This window comes from Peromyscus eremicus, chromosome 7 (assembly GCF_949786415.1).
Source record: "Peromyscus eremicus chromosome 7, PerEre_H2_v1, whole genome shotgun sequence".
Lineage (NCBI taxonomy): Eukaryota > Metazoa > Chordata > Mammalia > Rodentia > Cricetidae > Peromyscus > Peromyscus eremicus.
The window spans coordinates 712,581-733,453 of record NC_081422.1 but is presented as its reverse complement, the minus strand read 5'-3'; the positions used below and the strand labels follow the sequence as shown (position 1 = coordinate 733,453).

Genomic DNA, 20,873 nt, shown 5'->3' with positions numbered 1-20,873 from the left:
CAGCACCATAATAAAACAATAAAAAATAAAATAAAGCATAGCATGATAAAAGCAGAGGGAAAAAACCCTTGGGGGAAACAAATCACTTAACTACAAATATTGTATGAAAATGCTACTAATAACCTACCCATACGTAAGATTTTCACTGGCACATAATCCTAGAATAATCCTACACATTCTAAAATAGAAGAGGAGAAAAATCATCCAACCAGTTAGTTCTTCCTTTCTGTGAATAACTTGCTTCTTCTATTAAACATTTCTTGTTTTCCAAGCTATCAACTCCCTCTCTAACATGTTGAGAGAGGAACCAAAACAAGCAAAACCCACAAACAGCAATGTATATCCATTTAGTTATGTTTTATAATGGAATCTCAAGGGGTGGAGGTACAGACTGCAAGTAATAAGCAATACAAATATTGTATATAAGCAAAGCAGCCTAAAAACTAATTTTAGCTAAAACAAAAATTTTACAAAAAAACAGTGAATTTTAACTTTCGATCTTAAAATATTTCATAACCTTCTTAATTCTGAAATACAAAATTGGGATTTTAAAGAAGAAACAACTGGGGCTGGAGACATGGCTCAGTGGTTAAGAGCACTAGATGCTCTTCCCAGAAGACGCAGGTTCAGTTCCCAGGACCCACAAAGCAGCTCACAATCATCCATAACTCCAGTTCCATGGGACCTGATACTTTCTTCTGACCTGATATGGCAGTAGAGAAACATGTGATTCACAGACAGGCATTGGCAAAACACTCACACACATAAAAGACAATCTAAAAGAAAAAAAAAATGTGTTTAGAAAAGAAGCACCTACCATGTCCAGGCTCATACTGATTTATGGTCAACTGATCCGGTTTATGTTTAATGTAACCTTCTTTCAACCATTTCTCTAAAATGCTATTGCAAATATCAGGAAGACCTAAAGTTGGTAACCAGAAAAGCAAAACATGCTGCATGTTTAACTGAAAATATAAAAGTAACATTATGCTATCATAGAGCTTTTGCGATCAGAGCTTTTGTTGTCAAAAAAGATGACAAATCCACAGACAAAACAAATTAAGAAATAGACCTGTAAGAATCTTTTAAAGTTATTACACCCTTATCAAATAAAAAGCACAAAATAATAATTTTACTAATAACAACTTTGACACTTTATAAAATGATACTAAACAATATATAATGAATTGCCCTTGTCCGAATGAACTAAAAATGTTTCATATATACCTTACGTCACAGGCTGAGGGTAATTTTATATCTTATTTTTAATGTGCTTGTGTTTTGACTATGACCCATTCATATGAGCTTAGATATGGACACTTTCCACTGGTAGCATCACATCTGCTCTCAAACACCTTCAGATTTTAGAGAAATTTGAATTTTGGATTTTCAGATTAGGGAGGCTCAACTTATAGATTTTATGTCAAAAATTAAATTGAATACTTTGTCAGTCTTTGAAGGTATTCCACTTACTGCAAAGATTTTAAATTATTACTATTTTAAAAATCGTACCTTTCAAAGTGAAACTTTTATCATGTTATAAATGTGATTTCATCATGAATGAAAGCCTTAAATGTGATCAAGGTCATAAACAATAAATTTAGGATAGGAGAAATGCTTCAATCAACAAAGTACCCAATAGACAGCACAAGAAAAAAGCTGGGCATGGTAACACACACTTTTAAAATCTGTGGAGACAGAGATAGGCAGGTCAATGAGGTTCCCTGGTCAATCAGACTGGTTTGTTTGGTTAGTTCAAGGCCAGTGATACCCTGTCTCAAAATAAGACGGACAGCTCCTGAGGAACAATACTCAAGGTTGTCTTGTCCTCTGCTTCTCACAGGTACTGATACACACATGAACACACGAACAAACACAACACACACACACACACACACACACACACACACACACAAATAAAATTTAATTCAACAGAGAGTTATTGCCAGTATAATTTAGATAATCCGTTTATATAACCCACTTAAAAAAAAAAAAACTAGCAGGAGATGAAAAGAAAATTAGAAAAGGAAATACAATTGGCCAACCTCATTACTAACCAGGAAACTGTAAACTGAAAAGCTGTACAGCATGTTGGTAAGGACAGAGAGTGTGTAAAAATATACTGGCCCAGCTATTTGGAGCTATTTTTGTCTCTTTGATAAACCTAACCTTTGAAGCAACAATTTTACTTCTTTGCAGTCTTCTTAAGAAACTCTTGCACAGAATGTGAGGAGGCATGCACAAAAATACTCACTAAAGTGCTATTTCTGAGTGCTAAAAACTAGAAGTAACCTTAATGTTTAGGGTAGGTAACTACCCCGACACTCAGTAAAATGAAAAATGACAAGATCTACAAGGCACAAGGAGTATATAGATGAGAAACATGCTATGACTAGACAATGGAAGACTACTTTTACAATATAAGGCTATTCATGTTTACTTGAATAGATATATGAACGTAGATATGAACTCATTTCATTTAAAAAAAGTAAGAAGAATGTGTACTAAACTGATAAGAGCAAATATTTCTAAAGGGAAGAAGTAGGGAAGGAGGAAAGACACAAATAGGAAGTAAACATGAAAACACAAACTGAGGAAATTCTAGAAAAGAAAAAATAGGTAATCGAACAGGAACTACAGATGCAAGCATCACCAACAGAATATAAGAGATGGAAGATAGAATCTCAGGTGTTGAAGAAACTATAGAAGAAGTAAATATATGGGTCAAAGAAAATGTTAAATCTAAAAAATTCCTGACACAAAACATCCAATAAATCTGGGACACTATGGAAAGACGAAACCTAAGAATAATAGGAACAGAAGGAGAACATTCCCAGCACAAATATAGCCCAGAAAATTTTAAACAAAATCATAGAAGAAAATTTTCTTAACCTAAAAAAGGACATGCCTATAAAGGTACAAGAAGGTTATAGAACATCCACTAAATAGATTAGATCACAAAAGCAAGAACCCTCACCACATAATAATCAAAACACACTGAACATGGAAAGAATGTTAAAAGCTGCAAGAGTTTTTCTTGCCAAATAACATATAAAGGTAGACATATCAGAATTACACCCAACTTCTCAAGGGAGATTCTAAAAGCACAGATGCCAGCCCAGACTACTATACCCAGCAAAACTGTCAATCACCATGTATGGAAAAAACAAGATATTCAATGATAAAGTCAAATTGAAATAATATCTATCCACAAATCCAGCCCTACCGAAAGAACTGGAAGGAAAACTCCTATGTAATGAGGTTAACTAAACCCCAAAATACACAACCAATAAATAATCTCACACCAGCATAACCCAAGGAAGGAAAACCACATACACGCATACTCATGCATACACACTACCAACAACATATATAATAAAATAGCAAGAATTAAAAATCATTGTTCACTGATATCTCTCAATATCTAAGGACTCAGTTCCCTAATAAAAAAGACACAAGCTAACAAAATGGATGCAAAAACAAGATCTATCCTTCTGCTGCATACAAAAAACACTCCAACATCAAAGACAGACATTACCCCAGGGTTGGAAAAAGATTTTCCAAGCTAATGGCCCCAAGAAGGAAGCTGGTCCAGCTATCCTAATATCTAATAGAATAGACATCAAAACAAAAATTAATCAAAAGAGATGGGTAAGGATATTTCATACTCATCAGAGGAAAAATCCACCAAGATGACATCTCGATTCTCAACATCCTTTCCCAAACACAAGGACACCCACATTTGTAAAGAAAATACTATTAAAGTTTAAATCACACATTGACCCTCATATCAATATTGAGAGACTTCAATTCTCCACTCTCCCTAATGGACAGAACATCCAGACAAAAGCTAAACAGAAATACTGGAGCTAACAGATCTTATGAAACAAATGGATCTAACAGATATCTACAGAATACTTTACCCAAAACAAAAGAACATACTTTCTTCTCAGCAACTCATGGAACATTCTCCAAAATTGACCATATACAAAGCAAATCTCAACAGATACAAGAAAACTGAAATAACTCCCTGCATCCTATCAGACCACCATGGATTAAAGCTGAGTTTTAACAACAGAAACAACAGAAAGCCTACAAACTCCTGGAAACTCAACAACTCTCTACTGAATGCTATGTTAAGGAAGAAATAAAGAAATTAAAGACTACCTAGAAATTCAATGAAAATGAATGCAGAACATATCTAAACTTATGGGACACGATGAAGGCAGTGCTAAGAGGAAAGTTTACAGCACTAAGTGCCTACATCAAGAATGTGGAGATACCGTTGGCGCGGTGTGCAAGAGACCCGGGGGCGGCGGAGTGGCGCGGCTGCCCTCAGGTGCTCGAACGCCCCACGAGCCTCCAGGCTCGCGTGGCCGGGGGCATGCTCGGGGGTTCCCCCGCGCTGCGGAAGCCTGCGCCCCACGTTGGACTTCGCCCCACGTTGGACTTCGCTGCTGCCTAAAGTGGTCGCCACGTGTTCCCACCGAGGAGCTGGAGAGCACCAGAAGTTGAGGGCCCAGAGCCCACTTGGGCCGCTCCCGAGGGCCTGCCCTCCGTGCAGCGGAGAACCTTCCCTTGGCCATAGTGGTGTGTCTAGGGCCACCGTTCTCCTGAGAGCTCCTAATAAAGGCAGTTGCAAGTGAAAAAAAAAAAAATGTGGAGATATCATACTAGCAAGTAAAGAGCACACCTGAAAGCTATAAACAAAGACAATAATACAAAGAATCAATGAAACAAAGAGTTGGCTCTTTGAAAAAAAATCAGTAAGACAAATTCTTATCCAAAAATAACTGAAAAACACAGAGAGAATACCCAAATTAACAAAATCAGAAAGAAAAAGGGGGACATACCAATAGACCCCAAGGAAATCCACAAAATCATTAAAAACCTGTACTCCACACAACTGGAAAAGCTAAAAAAAAGGGTGGGGCAGGGGGCAAATTTCTTGACAGATTCCACTTACCATAGTTAAAGCAAGACCAGAAAAACAATATAAATAGATCTATAACCCCTAGTGAAACAGAAACAGAAGCAGTCATTAAAAGTCTCCAAACCAAAAAGGCCCAGTGCCAGATGGTTTTAGCACAGAAGTCTACCAGATGTTTAAAGAAAAAGCAATACCAATATGCCTCAAATTATTCCAGAAAATAGAAAAAAAAAGGAACGTGGTCAAATTCATCTTATAAGGCCAGTCATCCTGATACTCAAACCACACAAAAACTCAACAAAGAAAGAGAATTACAGACCAATATCCCTCATGAACACTGAAGCAAAAATACTCAATAAAATTGCAAACCAAATCCAAGAACACATTAAAAAAAAAAAAAACATCCACTATGACCAAGTAGACTTCATCCTAGAGATTCAGGAATAGTTTAACATATAAAAATGTCAATGTAATCTACCATATATACAAACTGAAAGAAAAAAAAATCATCTCATTAGATGCTGAAAAAAGCTTTGACAAAAATCCAACATCTCTTCATTATAAAAGTCTTGAAGATATCAAAGATATAACGGATATATCTCAAGATAATAAATGCAATATATAGCAAGCCAATAGCCAACATAAAATTAAATGGAGAGAAACTCAGAGCAATCCCACTAAAATCAGGAACAAGACAAGGCAGTCCATTCTCTCCATATCTATTCAATATAGTAATTGAAGTTCTAGCTAGAGCAATAAGACAACTAAAGGAGACGAAGGGGATACAAATTGGAGAAGAATTATCACTATTTGTAGATGATGAGATAGTATATACAAGTGACCCCATAAATTCTACCAGGGAACTCCTACAACTGATAAAAAATCTTCAGCAAAGTGGCTGGATACAAGATTAACTCAAAAAGATATGTAGCTCTCCTATATACAAATGATAAACAAGCAAAGAAAGATATCAGGGAAATGACACCCTTCACAATAGCCACAAATGATATCTAGGTGTAACTCTAACCAAGCAAGTGAAAGACCTTTATGATGAGAACTTCAAGTGTTTAAAGAAAGAAATTGGAGAAGATATCAGAGGATGGAAAAATCTCCTCTGATGCTTATGGATCAGTATAATTTACATAGTAAAAATGGCCTTCTTATCAAAAGAAATCTACAGATTCAATAAAATTTCCATTAAAATCAAAACACAATTCTTTGCAGACCTTGAAAGAACAATACTCAACTTGATATGGAAAATCAAAAACCCAGGATAGTTAAAACAATCCTATATAATAAAAGAATTTCCAGAGTTATCACAATCCTTGACTTCAAGCTCAATACAGAGCTACAATAATAAAAACCACAGGGTTCAAGCATAAAAACACATTAATCAATAGAATTGAATCAGAGACCTAGGCATGAATCCACACATCTATGGACACCTGATTTTTGACAAAGTAGCCAAAATCATACAATGGAAAAAAGAAATCATCTTCAACAAATGGTGCTGGTCTAACTGGATGTCAGAATATAGAAGAACGCAATTTAATCTGTAGCTATCAACCTGCACAAAGCTCAAGTCCAAGTAGATGACAAACCTCAATATAAATCCAGATACACTGAACCTGATAGAAGACAAAATGGGAAGTAGCCTTGAATGCATTGGCACAGGAGACTACTTCCTGAATATGACACCAGTAGCACAGACACTAAGATGGACAATTAATAAATAGGACCTCATGAAACTGAAAAGCAAAGACACCATCAATAGGACAAAATAGCAGCCTACAGAATGGGAAAAGCTCTTCATCTACTCAACATCCAACAGAGGGCTAACTTCTAAAATATATAAAGAACTCAACAAACTAGACATCAAAAAACCAAATAAGCCAATTTAAGAATGGTGTACAGATCTAAAAAAGAATTCTCAAAAGAAGAATATCAAGTGCTCAAGAAACACTTTTTAAAAAGGTTCAATATCCTTAGTTATCAGGGAAATGCAAATCAAAGACTCTGAGATATCATCTCACACCTGTCAGAATGCTAAGAACAAAAACACATGCTGTCTCCATTGTTGGTGGGAATGCAAACTCGTACAGCTACTTTAGAAATCAATATGGTGGTTTCTCAGAAAAATTGGAAATCAATCTACTTCAAGACCCAGCTATAATACTTGGGCGTATAGCCAAAGAATACTCAACTATGTTCATAGTAACTTTATTCCTAGTAGTCTGAACCTGGAAACAACCCAGATGCCCCTCAACAGAAAAATGGATGAAGAAAAGGTGGTACATTTACACAATGGAATATTATTTAGCTGTTAAAAATGATGACATCATGAAATGGACCTAGGAAAAAAATAATCCTGAGTAAAGTAACCAGACCCAGAAAGATGAACATGGTTTGTACTCACTTATAAGTGGATATTAATTGTAAAGTAAAGGATAACCATGCTACAAGCCACAGACCCAGAGAAGCTAAGTAACAAGGAGGGTTCAAGGTGGAACACTTGGATCTTCCTGGGAAGGGGAATTAGAATAAATTTCATGGGTGGACAGACTAGGGGATGGGAACAGAAGTGATGGAGGCAGGGGTATGGAGAAGGAAAGTACTAAAAGAGATGACGGGAGAAGGGAGGCATTCTGGGTGAGGTAGAAACCTAGTGCAAGGGTAGAAACCTAGTGCAAGGGAAGCTCCCAAGAATCTACAAGGATAACCCCAGCTAATACTCCTAGCAATAGGGAATACATAGCCTGAACCGGCCATCTCCTGTAATCAGGCAAGACTTTTAGCGGAGGAACTGGGACACCAACCCAGCCATCTACAATCTGTCTTGCCTACAAGATGTGCTGGAGTTAAGGTAGTGAAGAAATTGTGGGAGTGGCTAAGCAATGACTGGTCCAGTCTGAGACCCACGCCACAAGAGTGAGCTCACCCCTGACACTATCTGAAGCGCCAGGACCAAGAGGCTGAGTTGCCCCAGAGAACCAAATAGGACTGGAGAAAAAGATGCCAATGTAATGATGCCTAATGATATTCTACTATACTCACAGATTGGTGCCTAACCCAGTAGTCATTAGAGAGGGTTCATCCATCCACTGGTAAAAACAGATGCAGAAACACACATTCAAACATTAGACTGAGCTTGGGAATCCTACTGATGAGAGGGAGGAAGGAGTGTAGGAGCCAGCGGGGCAAAGGACATCACAAGAAAACCCACAGAATCAACTAACCGGGACTCATAGGTGTTCACAGACACTGAACCAACAACCAGGGAGCCTGACGTAGGCATTCTGCATATATGTGACAGCTGTGTAGCTTGGTCTTCTTGTGGTACTCCTAACAGTATAAGCAGGGTCTGTCTTTGACTCTTCTGCTGGCTTTTGGGACCCTATTCTTCATATTGGGCTGTCTTGCCCAGTCTTAATACAAGGAGAGGTGCTTAGTCTTACTGTAACTTGATATGCCATGTTTTGCTGATATCCATGGGAGGCCTGCCCTTTTCTGAATAGAAATGGAGGAGCAGTAGATAGAGTGGGGGGAGCAGAAGGGAAGTTGGGGAAGGGGCTGGGAGGAAAGGCTGGAGGGGAAACCTCAGTCAGGATACAAAACAAACAAACAAACAAATGAATGAATGAACAGAAATAGACAAGAGTTTTTACTTCATCTGTATATAAATAGACAAGAACTTTGACTTCATCTGTATATCTGAACTTTTATAACAAAACTAGGCCACTTACAGAATTAAAATTTTCTAAATTTAAACAGTAATCTCAAAAGTTTACCTACAGATGACATGTATCTCAACTACTATAAACTTCTACTGTATCACATCATTCTTCCCATGCCAGTACTTACTGTGTATTAACATGTACTTACCCCCAGGTAAGGGCTTATCTTTATCCACAGTGTTGTTCTCATAGTGGAATTCATAGCCAAAATGTTTAACTCTTCTGTGTTTTAAGGATTTTTGAACTGTATGAAGAAAATAAATTGCTTGAAAGAAAAGGACAGCAACACTTCATATTTCACTTAGGTAATGACAACTTCTCCTAATTGCTAAGTTACTGTTTTAATAGCATGAGCCATTTTATTTGTTTTGTGCTTAAAACACTTAGAGATTCACCTATTAATGTGAGAGAAATATGTGTATATCCTACCACTCACAGGAATGCCTATAATCTGGAAAGAGGTAAAGCAGCTTTCATTGCTGCTTTGTCCTCATGAGATGTCCTGTACTACTGAGTGCTTGGAGGAATCTTCAGGGCAGAGAGGAAATGTTGGGAGCCAGGCCAATCTACAGCTTTCTCAGAGGCCCTGATGAAAGAACTAAAGGAACACTAGCTCTGTATTCTTGCCTAGTAGCAGACCTGGCAAGGTCAAGTCTGGGAGGCCAGGGCCTTGAAGGAGTCAAGGTTTCAGATTCTGGGAACCTGACTTTTCCCCCTTGAAGAGACTATAGTTATCAGTCCCAGGGCCACTGAGTGCTCAGCCTGTGACACTTGGAATATCCTGTGTTCCTTCATGCAACAATGCTTGTTTAACTTTCTGGTAACTCTGTTTCACTTCCCCCCTCGAAATTGTACATAAGATGCTATATTTCTTAATCTCTTGCTTGCCATAAGACATAACTTGCAAAAAAAAAAAAAAAAAAAAAAAAAAAGGACATAACTTGTGCAAGACTTCCTGATCTGAACTTTCCTGTCTTTATTCTTTCTGATTCTCTGGTCAACTCCCTCAGGAACTTGTCACTGAACAACCTACTAACCAAGTCAAGAAGCAAACAAGATTTTAAACAGGGGAAGGTCTGATAAAATTTATGTTAACATTCCTCAGACTGGAGTTTAGAACTGGTCGCTATACAAATGTTATATATAAAACTGTTCCTAAGAACTGTGAGTGTGGCTTGCCTACCACCACATCCAAGCTACTTCCAATGATCTTAAGGAAACAGCGTAATGTCAATAAACCTATGGTGTACAATGAAAGCAAGTACAGAAACAGGACTTTTTCCAAAAATGTAATTTATGGACCTTGAAGTTTTACTTACAATTCTGATTGCCTGTATCTCCTGTCCAATTAACACTTTCCAAAAGCATTTTCTCATCCTCAGAAGAAATAATTTCTTCTACCACCAAGAGGCCTGGAGGTAAGGCTTGAAGCCTCATTTTTTTCCATTGTGCTACAGGAAAACAAATTAAAATAGTCATATACAAAACCTGTATAAAATAAATTTTGCCCCAGAGCACCAGTTTGCAAGGCTCTTTGTAGTGGGTAGCCATTCCAGCTTTGATCTGGAAGTTCCAACTCCCATTGAGGCTTCGGTAACTGTCACGCCTACAAGGCAGGGCCAAGAGAGGACCCTGAAGACCCGAGATCTGGATGCGCAGCTTCTCTTGTTTCCTGGACCCTGGACACTAGAGGTAGACCGAGGAGAGTTCTCCAGAGAACACCGCCGGACTGTACTGCGTCTTTCCCAGAACCCGCAACCTACCTATCCCTTCATTTGTAAGTTACGCCACTAAACAAATCTCCCTTTTAACTACGTGGAGTAGCCTTAATAATTTCACCAATAGCTCTTAATTGTCATTTTCAGAAGTCAGAAGCTCAAAGGAACACACAAAATGCAAAAACAAAGATGAAAATCATATCTGTACTGTACTTTACTCTCTACAGTTTTCTTCAGCAAAAAATGACACTCAGGTCTTCTGTTGGCACATGACTGAGTCACTTTTTACACCTCATTTGAAGACAAGGCTTTTTGTATACTTATTGTATAAACTGTTATTTTGAAAACCGTCAAGGGTAAAACAGTACAAAATGGGAAAAGAAACCACTCAATGCAGAAAAGGCTTTAACAAAGTTCAACATCTCTTCATGATGTAAGTTCTGAAGAACTAGAAAGTACCATACCCCAATAAAGGCTATATATACAACAAACCTATAGACAATGATGTTAAACAGGGAAAAATTGAATGTATTTCCTCTAATATCAGGACAGCAAAGAGATAAAGGTGTCCTCTCTCCTCTAGGATTCAATATTGGGCTTGAAGTCTAATATTGAATTAGCTAGATCAATAAGAGGAGGAAATAGAAGGGGTTCACCTACAGAAAGAAGCCAAAGTATCCACATTTATGTCCATAGACATTCCACCAGGTAACTCTTAGACTTGGTAAACACTTTCAACAAAATAACAGAATACAAGATCAACATGCAAAAATTGTGAGCTTTTCTGAAGTAGTAGAGAAAAAAATCAGAGGGAAAAATTTTCTTGCACAGGCAAATGAATAGAAAAGCTAGTTCTCAAAAGAAGAAATAAAAACTAATTAAAATTCTCTGAAAAGATGTTCAACATCCTTAGCCAACAGAAAAGAAAACATTAAAATTATTTTGGGTATATAACCAGGAGCAGGAGAGCTGGATCATATGGAAATTCCATTTCAAGTTGCTGTCCACATTCTTATCAGTAGTGAGTAATGGCTCCTCTCTTCTGACATCAGCCTTTGACTTCAAAAGGCACAGCACAAGCAAGCACACCACATACATGTACACACACACACACACACACACACACACACACACACACCAGCACATATATGTGTATACATACACACACATACATCACCATCTTCCCACACACAAAAATAATTGATAGAGACTCCATAAGAAGAAAACTCACACAAAAAGTAAGTAACTTCAAGGTACCTTTTTCCACAAAATTCAAGTACAGAATGATCTTCTGCCCCAAATCATCAATGATTTCTTTTCCATTGAGGATAGCATAGGCTTTCTTGGATTCTTCAATAGTTTTGTATATTGCAAATGCATAAGGCTTATTAGGTGGCATCAGAAGAGCTTCCATGGGTCCACATTTCTCTAAAGCCAAAAGCAGTTGCTTCCTACTCACACCATTACCAAGACCACCATTGGCAACAACCAGGCTCTTAAAAAAAGGAGAAGAGAGGAGGTAAGTAAAAAGCAGTTGATATGACCTTTTTATTTGAAAATAAAATGAAATGACATTATTCCAGGTTAATGTAATTTAAAAGTTTCATTTTCTTTGGTTATTTGGTTTGCTAGATTCATACAAAGTATATAAACTAATTTACTAAATATTTTGGAGGAAATGTTTTCCTATGCTATAAACATTTATTTTTAAATAGTTTGTAATAGTGATATATTCATTTCTTAATAACCAGAAATGTAAGTTAAAATCTAACTTCCTATTATGTTTAGAAATACAAATTAACATAATGAAAAAGAAGGAACGAAGAATGGAAAGAAACATGCAATCAGCAGTCACATGATACATTTTGCCAAAGAATAAATGTTCTATATTCTTTTACCAATTTAATTCTAATTAGCATAATCTTTAAAACAAAGTAAACTTATTTGGGTAATATGAGCCCCACTTTATAGAACAAGAAACTATTGAGCAGAAAACTGGGTTAAGTGAGTGAGGGAGCATTACTGTTGTTAGTCTTCTGGAACCCATACTTTGAATATAACCATTACACTATGTTTAACAAAAAGTAAAAAGTCAAGGAACTGGATCAAAGAAAACTTAACTGCAGATTCATAAACGATGAAAAGTTTTCTGCTCAAGAAAATTAATTCAGTCAATGTAATTTAGTCAGATTGCAAGTAAACTTTTTTCCTTTAAAAATTTCAAGTTTACTTCCTGTCACTCTGTAGACTGCTAGGCTCTAGTCACGGGATGTGGGGGAGTGAGGGAATGCTCCTTTCCTTATTTTGAGGTTTAGAGTCTAGTACCCTTACAGTTACTATACTAAAAAAACACCTTACATGGTGTTAAAACAATTTATCACCTATTATTTCTAAATCTTATTTTAGTATGTGTCTGTGTGTATGGGGGTGGGTGGGTGTCTGTCTGTGTGTATGGGGGCGGGTGGGTGTCTGTGTGTCTGTGGGGGGGGGCGGGTGGGTGTCTGTGTGTCTGTGGGGGGGCAGGTGGGTGTTGATGTGTCGGTGTGTCTGTGTGTACGGGTGCGTGGGTGTCTGTGTGTCTGTGTGTATGGGTGGGTGTCTGTGTGTCTGTGTGTAGGGGCGGGTGGATGTCTGTGTCTCTGTGTGTGGGTGAGTGGATGTCTGTGTGTCTGGGGGGGGCGGGTAGGTATCTGTGCGTCTGTGGGGGGGGCAGGTAGGTGTCAGTGTGTCGGTGTGTCTGTGTGTATGGGTGCGTGGGTGTCTGTGTGTCTGTGTGGGGGGGCGGGTGTCTATGTGTCTGTGTGTGGGGCCGGGTAGGTGTCTGTGCGTCTGTGTGTGGAGGCAGGTAGGTGTCTGTGCGTCTGTGTGGGGAGGGGGCGGGTGGGTATCTGTGTGTCTGTGTCGGTGTGCAGGTGTGCATATGCCACAGCAACCATGAAAAAGTTAAAGGACAACTTTCTGGAGTTATTTCTCTCCTTCTACCATGTTGGGTCCAAGGACAGAACTCGTGTTGTTAGGTTTGTATAGCAAGCCCTTTAACTCCTGAGACATCTCACTGGCATAACCTATTACATCTAAAAACATTAAAAAAAAAAAAGAAGAAGAAGAAGAAGAAGAAGAAGAAGAAGAAGAAGAAGAAGAAGAAGAAGAAGAAGAAGAAGCCAGGAATAGGTTTACTCATCAATTTCATCATTTTTATCAGGTATTGAAAATGTTCTTAAAAGAATATTTCAAAGATATACAGGTCACATAAGCACAGCCTCAATTTGGTTTATTTAACATACTATTAAAATGTGAAACCCATTTTTGTCTCACAAGACACACTTGTTCCGAATACAATAGTTTACTGACTTCATGGGTTGTACTAAACTCAAGATCAGTATATTAATGTTCGTTTTATTACACATTATTAGGATATCTATAACAATCCTTGAAAAGGGTATAATATATTTATCATTAAACTGGATAACAAGAAAAATAAAAATCTCTTCCCCAGAGGGCAGCTAAACACAAGTACACACAAGTACAAGGATACACATAATAAACTCATTACTACAATACTACATTAAGCAGCACATAAAACTTACTCTCATATGCTTTATCATGGACTTCATTCAATAAGGTGTTTTCATTAAAATACCATAACAATTTAGTTATATGTGGCCACCATTACAAAAACACTCCCATTTCCCTAAATCTTAGTCAGAGAAGACAAAGTACCTTTTCCTATTCTCATGCACTTAAGACAACATGATTAAGAATACCAGCAACCAATTAATTCTTGGAAGATTTTGCAGCAGGTTCAGCTAAGTGTCCTCTAGTCAAATCAATTTAGTCTAACACTAGTTACCTAGTGAGAACATCAGATCCCACAGGCTCAGTTCTGCAAGTCTGCCCCCATCAGCAGGAAACAAACTTCTGACAGAATAGCCATAACTCGGTTCCTGAGATTCCCGCCTCAGGTGCTATTAAATTACTTGAAGAACTCACAGAACTCAGGAAAACACTGCTTATAGCCACTCATTCATTATACAAGTAATCAAAAGCCAGAAATTCACTGCCTGCCCTGAGGACATGACCCTTCAGCAGATTCCACATGCTCCAATATCCAGACCACTCATTCATTATACAGGTTATCAAAAGTCAGAAATTCACTGCTCACCCTGAGGACATCACCCTCCAGCAGATTCCACAGGCTCCAATATCCAGAAACTCTCAATTTTGTCTTTTTAGGGTTTTATGGCACCTTCCACACAGACATGACTGAATACATTATGGGCCACTGGTTGTTATGGTTTGTATGTGAGACATCCCCTACAGTAATCAAGTGTTTGGATACCTGATCCTCATTCGATGCACTGTTTGGGGAGGTTATGATTATATGTAGCCTAGCTGGCTGATACTGTACAGGTAGGGCTTGTAGGTTGTAGCCCCACCTAGTTTCTTCTCTAGCCACCTGTCTGTCATTCGAAGATGACCAGCCACATCACATGCCTAAGGCCATAGGAGCCAGTACTGCAATAATGCCTTTTCTGCTATAATGGGCTGTAGTTTCTAAATTGTGATAATTTTTTTTCCTTTCTCCTTATTTTGTCAGATATTCTGTTGCAGTGATAATAAAAGAAACTAACATAGTAATCAACTACACTTCCCTTCCCCAGAGAAAACATGGCTAAGGTCCAACTCTCTAATCATACCTTGGTGTTTCCAGTAGTCAGAGGTCACTCAGAAGCCATAAGTCACTTCACTAGCAAATAAAAAACAACTAGATTTATCCCTGAGAGTTTTTAGCATGAGTTTTAGGTATGCTATACTACGCCCAGCTTAGAAATTAAAGTCAAGGTCAAAAGTAATATCTAAATAAGGAGAGAAGTGAGTTACAATGAGTTATAATTTAAAGCCCAGGAAACCTCCCAGTAGCTCATATCATCTTACCTAATTATTTCCAACAGACATGAAAAGGTTTTGTAAATTAAGACTAATGAAAAGAGTTTATATTATATAACCAAAATACTTTGTAACATAGGAAAAGTAAGAAAAGAAAAAAGATTATATGAGGCTATAGAAGATCTACCTTCTTACTAGTTTATATTTAGGAAAATTAACCTCTCAAGATGACAGTTTTCTCATGCAGCTCATATAGAGAATTAAACACAATAACGAATGTTAAATTTTCTGTATCAAATAAAAAGATTTATACAATGTTATTATTAATATATAATTGCAACATGCTGTAGTTCAGTGGTTCTCAATCTGTCGGTCATGACCATTGGAAAACCCATACTTCGATGGTCTTAGGAACTCAGACATCACTTAGTGGCAAAATCACAGTTAAAAAGTGGCAATGAAAATAAATTTATGGTTGGGGGTTCCTAAGAACATTGGAAACATCTCTTTTCCTATGGTTGTGACCTATAGTTTGAGAACCACTCTATTTCAACCCACACTAACAACATGAATTCAAACTACAGACTAGGCTACCATACAAATGGAAAACTAGCACATCCTATTCCATGTATATTTAATATGGGTGTAATATATCATTGAATAATTACAGCTTTGAGCTATATTTTACAATATTAACATAATACATTACAATATTGATACAGCTACATGAAAGTGACAATAACACTTTAAGGTCACCTGGGTGGGATAAGACACTGCCTGGATGCCTTCATGTTTCAGCAACACATGCCTGGCTTTACTCTGTTTCCTTAAGAACTTCTTCTCGATTTTATTCAGTTTTAAGCCACCTTTATGACTGATGTTCACGGTAATACTATAAAGAAAAAAAGTATAAAAAGCATAACCTTAAAAGTCCTGAAGGATCAATTATGTTACTCATATATTCAATAGTTTATAAAAATTTGTGTTTTGTAAAAAACTTTAGTTTCAACAACCTAGAAAAGTGAAACAAAAAGAATAGAAATAACTTCAGAACATAACACAAATTCATGACAATTCATCTGTTAGCTTAAGTACTCCACCGCAATATAAACTCTGGGAGAACAGAAATGCCAGCATACAGTATATCCCCAGGAAATATGTGGAAAGAATAAATGAATATTAAGTGAGTAAGCATGTATGCCTATTATGGCCTCAGTCCCCTGACCATACAACTATAACACATTGCATGGCTTTGTATGAACTTCTAAGTTAGTTCAGCAAAACAAACACATAACAAAAAAATGAAAAAAAAATGACATATCTTCATATAATTAACTGCTAATAGAATTGCTGTTGCTTGTGGCATAACTACAGACCAAAACAAACAAAAAAATCAATGCTAATTGAAAGAAATTTGGAAAATTTCAAATTAGAAGGATCAGAACAACATAAAGATATTTTTAAAAAGGTATTCAGTGAGGTAATAAAAGGCAAAGGGTAAACAGAAATGTCCACCAACAGTAGTGAAATATAAGTATAATTTGAGAGGGTTTTTTTTTCTTTTCTTGTTTTGTTGTTCTTTTGAAACAGGATCTCACATATCCCAGACTGGCCTCCAACTTGCTACAAGGCTGAGGATGATCTTGAACTTCTGATACACCTGGCATAGCAGGTATGTACCCCACAAGCCCAGTTTATGCTTATTTTTTGTTTATTAAGACAGTTATTCACTATGCAGCCCTAGCTGACTTCAGACTCACAAAGGTTCTCCTACCTTTGTGTGCCTGGATTAGAAATGTGTAACATCATGACCAGCTGGCATAATTTTTTAGAGCAGCAAATGTTTACCAAACCTCTAGTTCAATGCTACAAACTTCAAAGTTAACAAATGAAATAAACAAAATTACATTTCAAAATAACTGGGGTACATTCAAAACTCTAATTACTAGACTTAAGTTAAGGACAGAAGAAAAATGGCATTAGTTCATTTTCCTAGCACACAGAGCACATGTTAGGAGGTAAAGTGAGTAAGGCAGGCCAGTTGGACAGCACAGTAGGACAGTAATGAGAAGACCTGCAATATTCCACCTGTGCCAAGCAGAAATGCTGACCTGATTACATTGGAGGCATAGAAGGAAAGGAAACAGGGAGAAGGTAGGGAGGAAAGAATTGTTCCACATGATCAACAGGTCTTGGTGATTACTCAGATGTAAAGAAGAAAAGAGTCAAGATCACTGCACAGTTGTTTGGATGCACCTTACATGTGACAGGAGTAAGGTCACTAGCATATTAGCTATGACACTAGTTCAGTTACCTCCAGCCTGAGCATGTTCTCTGTTAGTACAGAGACATAAAGGCTCTGTTACTAGCTAACTCTCAGTATATCTTGTTGGATACTACCCTAAGTAGCAACTTTACTATGTCCATGCCTGAGTTAAAAAACAGAGAACCATGGCTAGAGGATGGCTGAGTGGTTACAAACACTGACAGCTCTTCCAGGGAACCTGGATTCAAGTCCTAGCACCCACATGGTGGCTCACAACCATTCAAGTTCCAAGAGATCTGACTCTCTTCTGGCCATCTTGGGCACCAGGCATGCAAGCGGTGCACAGATACACATGTAGGCAATACACATATACATAAAATAAAAATAATCTTTAAAAAAAGCTTATCAAGCAGCACAGATAAAGTGAATCTTCTAATTGTGTGTAACATACTTATTAGCAAACACTAGAAAGAACAAATCTAAATTCCTATCAAACAAGGTTTCACATACATGTTTTTAAAATATGACAAATCAGTGATATGAGTTGGCTCCAGGAAAGTGAAATAGGTAGATAAGTAAAGAAGGATAGTCTTCTCTGGCTTTTGAATTTATAAGCTATTCAAATTACATTATCTATTTAAAAAGAACACAGAAACGTTTGAGTGATAAGGAAAAAAAATCACCCCGTTATTTATCACACCCCTTTCTAACTTTCTGAATTACACATTCTTCTATGTTGTTTTTCCTTCCACTTGCCATTTATTATCTTTTCCAAAAAGTGCATAGAAAACCGCTAAAGCAGTGATTTAGTATTATTCACTGGGTAGCACTCAGCACTTAGCACTTAAACAGAATGTGATACCCAGTAGCAACTGATTAAATTAAAAAAAAATAAATGAACCTAAGTAGAATTTTCCATTTTAGTTCCTAAACTTCTCCAGAATCCTGATTTTGTCAGCCATTTCAACGATTTCCACAACACCGTATGTGTATCCCAAATTACCTGAATGTGTTGGACCAAGACTGTCACCTACACAGTCTTGGATACCTGGCATACAGCTTGCAACAAATGTTCAATGAAATCGACCAAAACCACAGGCTGACACCACCTCCACCCCAGAGGAAGAAGGACTGATCAAGGAAGAGTATAAGACGCAGATGCGTGGACAAACAGCCACTAGCATGCTTTTGTTTCACAGAATTGATGCTGGCTGGAAAGAAACTAGAATCAAGTGCAGATCTCCAACCACAATAGGAGCTAAGACAGACACCCCTGGAAACCCATACCACACCACACAAATGAACACTAGACCCTATCTGGGTTCCCAACACCTCGACATCCCTCGGCCCATAGACTGCACCCTGCGCGGCCTGGGTCGGACCACGCTGGCCAGGACAGCAGACAAGGAGCTGCAAGGAGTAAGCTATGGTTTGCGACCCTCCGCCACCGCTAAAAACAGGCGTCATACACTTCTGTCTCTCCTCATCAGAGGTTTTCACCTCCCAGATGCTTTCTCTATTATCAGCCAGCCCCGCTGCAGCCTAGCGAGTTATGCAAGCATTCTAAAACTGCCTCACCTGGGAGCCGCCATGTTGCAGACAATCGCACTACATTTCCCATGAGTCCACGGGGCTACCACAGCGCTCCCACAATCCCCTCTCCCGCCCAAAAATCTTTGTTTACCCTTTCCCCGCGAAGTGCCTGTAAATTGCTATATGGAACAGATAATTCGGCTGCTTTATGTGGGTGAAAAGTAATGATTGAAGGAGCATTACAACTGCCACGTTACTAAACCAGCACACTACCTAACTACATGCTGAGGATTTGACCTTATACCCACAGATAAACTTGGAAAAGATGGAGACCATTACAGAAAACCACAACCAATCAAAATGCAGAGCTGTGAAGTCCAGCGTCAACTGCCACCTACAACACAATTCCTGCAACTAAGGCTTAGAACTCTGCAAAGAAAATGGAGGCAGAGCAATGGGGAGCTTACTAGGGATCGTATCTAAGTGTCAGAAGCCACACCCATGAAGTCTCACTAGCATGACTTTGAGCTGAGCCTGTGGTGGTGGCACACGCCTTTAATCCCAGCACTCGGGAGGCAGAGGCAGGCGGCTGTATGTAAATTCGAGGCCAGCCTGGTCTACAGAGTGAGATCCAGGACAGGCACCAAAACCACACAGAGAAACCCTGCCTCGAAAAAACTAATAAATAAATAAACAAACAAACAAACAAACAAATAAATAAATAAATAAATAAATAAATATTAGCTGAACAAAAACAATTAAAACAGACATGCTTCTGTGGTCATGCAGAAAGTTCAGGAGGCCTCAACTCTACAAAAAAAAAAAAAAAAAAAAGCAAATAAGGAATTCTGAAAGCAAGAGAAATAGTATTCTCCAGGGAAGAGCACACATTATTGTTATCCAATAATGAATGGTCAGCCCTGAAAACACTTAAATATAAGTAATATTATACAAACTGAGCAATTTGTGTTTATATGTGTGTGTGTGTGTGTGTGTACAATTAATAATAAAAAACGTCATGAGTTTGAAAGAGAGCAAGGAGGAGGGGTATAAGAGGAAGTATGGAGGGAAGAAATACATTGGGTAAAGTACATAATTATATTAGAACTCTAGAAAAGAAGAAATTGGATCTACTTAGGAAAGACATTTCAAGGCAAAGTTTAAATGGCAGAAAAATTAATCAAATGGGAAAAAGTTACATCCCTATTATGAGGTTGACTCAGAAAAAAAAAAGCAACAGTAATGTTCTAATTTGTTTTGTCTTTCTTTTTTTTTTTTTCCAACTCCACACTGGTAAGTCTCAAAGAAACACAAGACAAACGGGTGAGGTGCCTACTAACATATCAAAGCAGACATTGGCCAGCTCTCCCAATATCACTCAGTACCTGTTACTCCTCACTAGCACTGCTCACTCTCACCCACTACCCTAAACCTCTTCTTCCCAAGTGCTGGGCTTCTGCTTCCCATTCCCTCAGCTTCTAATCCCTATATAGCACAAACATTTTGGATACCCCATCTCTTGGCCTCTTGGCTCCTAGCTGGCTCTGCTCTTGGATCTCTCTTGGTCCACTTGTTCCCTTCTCTTATTCCTCATTCCCCCCCCCCCCCCGCCCCACACTTCCAAGCATGGTCTGGCAGTCTGCTGGCCATGTTCAGTCTAAACTGTCCCAGATGCCTCTGGCTGTTCTCTTCCTCATGTATACAATAAGCATTCTCCGCAAACCATACCTTGAAGCAGTCATATCTCCATTTTATTTTCATTCATATGGTGTGGAAACCATAGGGGTAGCATAAATGAGTTACGT

At 38.0% G+C, this 20,873-nt stretch overlaps 1 protein-coding gene across 1 annotated transcript in view; it reads right to left on the bottom strand.

Moving 5' to 3' along the window:
* Positions 1-19,156, bottom strand: part of Alkbh8 (alkB homolog 8, tRNA methyltransferase) — a 55,040-nt gene extending 35,884 nt beyond the window's left edge. Inside the window, 6 exon segments of the mRNA XM_059267260.1 lie at positions 818-922; positions 8,813-8,908; positions 9,984-10,115; positions 11,640-11,877; positions 16,026-16,162; positions 19,024-19,156. Coding sequence (XP_059123243.1) covers positions 818-922; positions 8,813-8,908; positions 9,984-10,115; positions 11,640-11,877; positions 16,026-16,162; positions 19,024-19,156 — 841 coding nt within the window.
* Positions 19,157-20,873: the final 1,717 nt, after the last annotated feature.